The sequence below is a fragment of the Lissotriton vulgaris genome, chromosome 10 (genome assembly GCF_964263255.1).
Source record: "Lissotriton vulgaris chromosome 10, aLisVul1.2, whole genome shotgun sequence".
Taxonomy (NCBI): Eukaryota; Metazoa; Chordata; class Amphibia; order Caudata; family Salamandridae; genus Lissotriton; species Lissotriton vulgaris.
This window is the reverse complement of record NC_141698.1, coordinates 611238134-611245396: the sequence shown is the minus strand read 5'-3', so window position 1 is coordinate 611245396 and position 7263 is coordinate 611238134. Positions and strand designations below refer to the sequence as shown.

General features: G+C 43.8%; 1 protein-coding gene across 1 annotated transcript in view; it reads right to left on the bottom strand.

The window, feature by feature from the left end:
* Positions 1–5770: 5770 nt before the first annotated feature.
* The window catches only part of GORASP1 (golgi reassembly stacking protein 1), a 234994-nt gene continuing 233501 nt past the window's right edge, over positions 5771–7263 (bottom strand). Inside the window, exon 9 of the mRNA XM_086941451.1 lies at positions 5771–7119. Coding sequence (XP_086797577.1) covers positions 6902–7119 — 218 coding nt within the window. The 3' untranslated portion in view covers positions 5771–6901. The remainder of the gene's footprint in view (positions 7120–7263) is intronic.

Below are 7263 nucleotides of genomic sequence, written 5' to 3'. Positions count from 1 at the left end.
GAGTAGCGTAGTCCCTTTTCTCTCAGTCTCCTTTTAACAGGAATAAAGCTCTGTCTTTGCCGTTGTACCGCCTGGGTGAAGTCCGGAAAGAAGGACAAAGTTGTGTTTTCAAAACGAAGCGGGTCTGCTGAACGCGCCGCCTGGAGAATTACATCTCTGTCCCTGTAATTCAGCACTCTAGCTATCATAGGCCAGCCACCGGGCACTCTATAAACCCGCTCAATGGAGGAAAAGTTACTGAAGCCCTTCGGCTGTAAGTGATTCAGCACAATGTTCTCTACAAAGAGATCCGAGGCCTGCCCTTCCGATTTCTCCGGTGTTCCAAGAATTTGGATATTATTCCTCCTATTACGCCCTTCGTACTCATCAAGTTTCCGACGTGTTGCCTCTCGGGCCGCCTGCAAGGCTCGGACCTCTCGCTGCACCTCCGCCATGTCGTCCACTAGACTGGACGTCTTGATGTCTAGCGATTTGACTTTTTCGCTCGTCTTGGCATGGTCAGCTCGTAATAGGTTAAACTCCATTTCACTGCGTCCAACTTAATGTCCAATGCGTCCATTTTTTCCACCATGGAAGTCTGTACTTTGTTGATGGCTGCCATGACATCGGCCAACGTAGGTTCCGCTGCTTCTCCCAAGGAGTCTCTCCCAAGTGACGGAGAGGTCCTTCGCTCCACTAGCGACCCTGTGGCCTGTGCATATCTGTCCATCTTGTTAGATTGTACAGCCTTCGACCCTCTTCCACCCCGCGAGGGGGGTTTTTCATTGTCCGGTTTCGACGCCATGCGCAGGATCGTGATGGCCTCCGCTTCAGAGTTTCGAGGCCGAACTTCACACCTCGGACTTTGTATCGCACCTCAATCGTGCATACAATGTGCAGCCTGTGTCCGTGGCGCAGCGTCGGTTGGCTCCGATGTCACAGCTGCAATGGGCGATTTGGAGGTCCACACTCTTACCGAGCCGGAGCTTCCGGTGTCGCAGGCCGCTGTTGTTGCATTAACGTCCGGCTGAGATGCACACCACAGGCTCCGGGCTCCGAAGGTGTCAGGCCCAAATCTTCCGATGTCGCTCCTGAGGGGTAGAAACGTCGGTTTTCGTCCCAATTTTCAGCTACTATTATCCTTACGACTCAACCGTCGAAGTTCACTCTCGGGTGACAGGATCAAGTCAGGAAAGACGTAACGGAGGAGCGGGCTCTACGGAGCTAAGGTCTCACGCGGCCATCTTAGTCCCACGCGTTGCTCCTCCTCCTGGTCCTTTCTTTTTATGTGCAGAGTTTTCGGTCCTGCCTGTGGGGCCTCTGCAGTTGTAAATTTGCTGGTTACCGATAGGGAATACCCCAAAAAAATACCTTTGTTAATTCCCCAACCCCCCAGATTGGAGGGACACAATGTCGAACAGACGAATAAATGACGCAATTCCGCAAACATTTATACCGCAAACCATGACTCCGCATTAAATAGAACGCAAGAGTCATTAGTCCGCAGTACCATCACTCCGCAATATTGTACCCCGCATATAACTTTACCACGCATGCCTTTACAATGCAAAAGCATGTGTGGTGAAGTTATAAACTTATTAAATTAACTTACCATATATATGGCGGCATAGTGAAGCGCATTATTAAAATTTAACTGCACCAGCTCTGGGTCTCACCTCATCTGTGGTCTACTACCTGAGAAGACGTCCTTTCTGATATATATATATATCAGAAGAAACCCGACCGCTTCTAGTCGCGGTCACAAGCGGGCGCAGACCACCTCTCCTCCAAAGTGTATTTTGAATAATATCAAAACGCCATCACACAATTAAAGTGTCAGCAGTGCAAATTTATTGCTTTCCATAGCAGAGCAAGTGCTCTCCCTGACGCGTTTCGCTCCGCGGGCGGAGCTTGATCACATACATATATATTATATATATATATATATATATACACACACACACACTAAATAATGTATATGTATATAAATGTTTTAATTTTGACTTTTTATACATATTTTTAATGTGTGTGTATATAAGATAACTTTTTTCACCCTAAAAACTAATCCCACCCAAGTACCTTAAAATACCCCAGCACCCCAAAATACTAAGCCACCCTTACGCCTTAAAATACCCCAGCACCCTTAAACATTAACCCATCCTGACCCTAGAAATACCCATGTACCCCAAACCTATCCCTGAACCCTAAATTACCCCTGTACCCCAAAACCTATCCCTCAACCCTAAAAATACCCCTGTACTCCAAAACCCAAACCTACCCCTGAACCCTAAAAACACCCCTGTACTCCAAAACCCAAACCTACCCCTAAACCCTAAAACACCCCTGTACCCCAAAACCCAAACCTACCCCTGAAACCTAATACCCCTGAACCCCAAACCCACCCCTGAACCCTAAAATACTCCTGTACCCCAAAACCAAAACCTACCCCTGAACCCTAATACCCCTGTACCCCAAAACCCAAACTTACCCCATAACCCTAAAAATACCCCTGTACCCCAAAACCCAAACCTACCCCTCAACCCTAAAATACCCCTGTACCCCAAAACCCAAACCTACCCCTCAACCCTAAAATACCCCTGTACCCCAAAACCCAAACCTACCCCCTGTACCCCAAAACCAGAACCTACCCCTGAACCCTAAAATTCCCCTGTATCCCAAAACCCAAACCTACCCCTGAACCCTAAAATACCCCTGTACCCCAAAACCCAAACCTATTCCTCAAACCTAATACCCCTGTACCCCAAACCTACCCCTAAAATACCCCAAACCTACCCCTGAACCCTAAAATACCCCTGTACCCCAAACCTACCCCTGAACCCCAAAACCAGAACCTACCCCTGAACCCTAAAATACCCCTGTATCCCAAAACCCAAACCTACCCCTGAACCCTAAAATACCCCTGTACCCCAAAACCCAAACCTATTCCTCAAACCTAATACCCCTGTACCCCCAAACCTACCCCTCAACCCTAAAATACCCCAAACCTACCCCTGAACCCTAATACCCCTGTACCCCAAAACCTACCCCTCAACCCTAAAATACCCCTGTACCCCAAAATACCCCTGTACCCCAAAACCCAAACCTATACCTCACCCTAAAAACTAATTGCACCCAAGTCCCTTAAAATACCCCAGCACCCCAAAATACTAAAGCCACCCTTACGCCTTAAAATACCCCAGCACCCTTACACATGAACCCATCCTGACCCTAGAAATACCCCTGTACCCCAAACCTATCCCTGAACCCTAAATTACCCTTGTACCCTACAAATACCCCTGTAACCCAAATCCCAAACCTATCCCTCAACCCTAAAATACCCCTGTACCCCAAAACCTACCCCTGAACCCTAAAATACCCCTGTACCCCAAAACTCAAACCTATCCCTCAACCCCAATACCCCTGTACCCCAAAACCCAAACCTACCCCTGAGCCCTAAAAATACCCCTGTACCTCAAAACCCAAACCTACCCATAAACCCTAAATCACCCCGTACCCCAAAACCCAAACCTACCCCTGAACTCTAAAAATACCCCTGTACCCCATAACCCACCCTGAACCCTAATAAAACCCCCTACACCCCAAAACCTAAACCTACCCCCTTAACCCTAAAAATACCCAAGCATCCCAAAAACCAACCCCACCCTTAAAATACCCCTGAACCCCTAAAACATACCCCAACACCCCCAAACTAAAACCATATACTTACCTTAAACTTAAATTTAAACACATACTTTTACCATTCATGATTTTACAACGAATTTCGTTGTAAAAGCATGCATGACAAAAGCATATAAGATGTAATGGTATGCGTTTTGAAAGTATTGCGGAGTAATGGTACTATCGTTATGATGGTATGTGGAAAGAAAATTTCGTTGTAATGGTGTTTTACTCAAACAGACACATAAGCGAGCACAGACACAGACAAATGGACAGGAGGTTTTTACTAGTTTCACCTCTTGAGTCATGACTGCTCAGCTCTTGGGCTAAATACGCAGCCAACTAAAGCATTTTCACTATAGCTCCTGTAGTCCTACACTTCAGTGGGTCAGAAATAGTTACTGCTCACACTATTGCTGGCTTTTATATTGCATAGTTTTTTGTTCACACAATGCCACTGATAGAACATGGCCAATCTCCATGTAACTTAGCTAGATGGAAAGGTGGGCCTGTTGGTCATATGGTAGAATCATAGGCAGACACAGTATGTTTGTGTTTTTTTCATGAGACCCTGCCTTTGATTAGGCCGGCCGTCACACTACAGGTCTTGAGAAAAGTGGTGCTGCCTCCTTTAATATGCAGTGACTCTGATTGAGATACTTGCCTCAGCTTCACCTCCGAGAGCTACTTAGAGGGGGTGCCTGTGAGCTATCAGTAGCTTATGAGCTACTCATGGGAGACCTGTGGCTTAAAGATTGTTTGGAGTTTTAGACTCAGCAGCTATCTCCTCTGTGGTACCTTCAAGTTAGTAAGAAGTTAGTCAGGACTACAGCTGGCTCATGGTTTTGCAACCCAAAACCTTCCACCAAGAGGTTTTTGTAAATTTTTGAATCCAGATGTTGGGAGGACCACAGACTGGAAGGAGAACCAAGAACCTCACACCGGTACCACTGGTCATTTGCCAATGAGGACCACAGCAATGCCAAATCTCTCTCAATGTACAAGAGATTGCGTCCTGCAAATCAAGTCAAGGTCCTTCTTTAGTATGGGTTATTTTCCATTTCTGAAATCCAGCTACATTCCAAGTCAGACTTTTGTAATGCAGCCTGGGTGGAGAACATACAAAGTGTGCATGACATTTGGCCCGGGCATGACATTTTGGCTGGCCCAAGACATCCGGCCAAAATGTCATGTGCACTTAAGAGCCTACAACTTCTCCCCCAGGCTCCAAACAACCCAGCCCCGCCCCACAAATCAATTGAGCCAGTATGCTTAAATAAAATAATAACCAAGTTATAATCATTTTATTTTTCCGTTTTTAATTGCTCAGTGGGGAGACGCTCCCCTTCCTCAGAGGGGAAGCTGCCCCTGTTATATCGCTCAAAAATATGTATTCGGTATCAAATAGTTGGGTCAAAGTGCTTTCAGTCTGGTATGATGAGGTGTAAGCTGGATTCACTATGGATTTTTTTTGTGGCCTCACCATCAAAACACACTGTAGTCTCCGCCTTGAAACTTGATTAGTTGAAAACATTTGCGTTTGCAGTACCTCTAACAATCTGCACTCCTCTCCCTTTCCACTGACCCATAGGCACCCCTTGTGTCCTTCTCACCATATTTTAACAAGATCTGCCAACGTGTTTGTTGGGAAATCTGAAGCTTGCACCCCCGTCTTACTGACCACGTTACACCCCTGTAAACTAACTCTTGCCAATAGCGCGAGGCAGTCTCGTAAATCCAAATCACAAACCTCTTTCCACTCCAAGATGTAGTCTTTCCTAGGAAAACCCCGCCTTCTGTAACACCCTACTTAAAACAACCAGGTCAGGAAACTGAATGAAGGCCAACACATGTGAAAGGATGAAATTGCATTCTAGCATTATTTGTTGTTATCCATGCAATGACTGTTGCAAGACATAATATCAGCACCAACCAAGGATGAATATTCTAATTTCCAGATGAGACACTAGAATGTTAACTGGTTAAACTTCACATGATTATCCTTGTGCAAGGTATTGTTACATACACCTGTGTTGGAATTTGCCTGCATTTTGATGCATCTTTGACAATAAAACAATTCATCTTAAAACTTTAACAAATAACTCCACAAATGTTTTAGTGTCAACTTCACTCATGTTTATTGAGCAGAGTATTAAAGTGTCTCAAGCAGTTTGTAAACAATTTCATAAAATTAGCTTACACAGCCATCCCAGTGACTAAAATTACAAATGACTTTGCACCAGTCACGCAAGTAGTTATCAAAAATATTTTCTTAACCAAGTTAATAAAATGCTACGTGGTGCACCTTCATAATCTTGTACCTCAAATGTGCACCGTTATTTTAAAAACTGCACAATTAAAAAACATTCGGATGAACCCATAGCAAACAATTTTCACCTCACATTTTATAGAGTCGATGTATTTAAATCATTTGTTAATTCAAAGATGAGTTTTTCAATTAATTTCAGCCTTCAAAAAAAGTGTTTAAACTCCTAGCTGGAACTGAAAAAAATACAGTAAGATTCAACCAAAGCAATGCTCCAGGTCGGCTCTTCAGATTGTTCATTTACATTTTTTTTCTTTTTTTTTTTTTACTTTATCCAAATTTTGATAGTAATTTGACCTTTAGGCATACATAATATACACAAATACAAGGAAAAATGGCCAAGATAAAGAGCAATTATTCGAAATGAAGATAAAGTGGATAGGGCTGTTCAGTTCAAAAGCCACACTACACAGAGTTTGAAGTGCAACTTAGCTGAGCCTTCACATAACGTAGAAAGTGTACCTGTTGATAAATGCCACCAATTCCTTATTTTATGTAGTATAATGCTGCGTTTTGATTAGCAGTGAAGTGTTAAATCTCCAAATTACTTGCCAGTATGACCATTATTTAAATCACTAGACATTTTATGCGTATCAACTTGCACTGCTAACCAAACTTCCATTTAAAAAATGACCAATCCGGGTGCAACTGGGGTGGTTGTTCAAGTCGCATATGGTCAAAAGTGTTGCACAAAGCAGGCAGAAAAACCCTCAGTGCACTCCCTTAGCTGACCACCAAAAGGCTGGAAGGGCATACGCGCATTACCATCTGGTCGACAGTTCTAAAAACTAACACTAGTGTTTCAGTAATCTGTAACCTGCTCCCCAGGAAAACGTTAAATAAAAAAAAACTTCGTTACTCATTTGTTTTGTTTCTAAAAAATGTGGCATGTGTAGTCAAACACGGTCCAATTGTTTGCTAATCTTGCTTCGTCTCTTCTGCCTGCAGATTTGAATCTTCCCTTGGCCGTATATCATCTGCTAAAGAAAGATCAGTCTGGTTTAGTACTCCATCTTGAGCAGTGTTATCCACTTCAAAATCTGGTTTGGAATCTGTGCTGTTCAGATGAGTGAAAGGAACCGTTGTGTTTGGAACCAGATCAGGGAACTCTTCGGGAAGAGTAGACGTGGAGTGATCTGAAAAACACACATAGACCAAACAAATTTAACCGATTTAAAGAAAGTTAAAGTTATGGTTACACATTCATAAGCTGCCACAATTTTGCTTATAAACTGAAAGTATTTGAAGCACAATATTAAACGGACCATCCATGTCTCAAC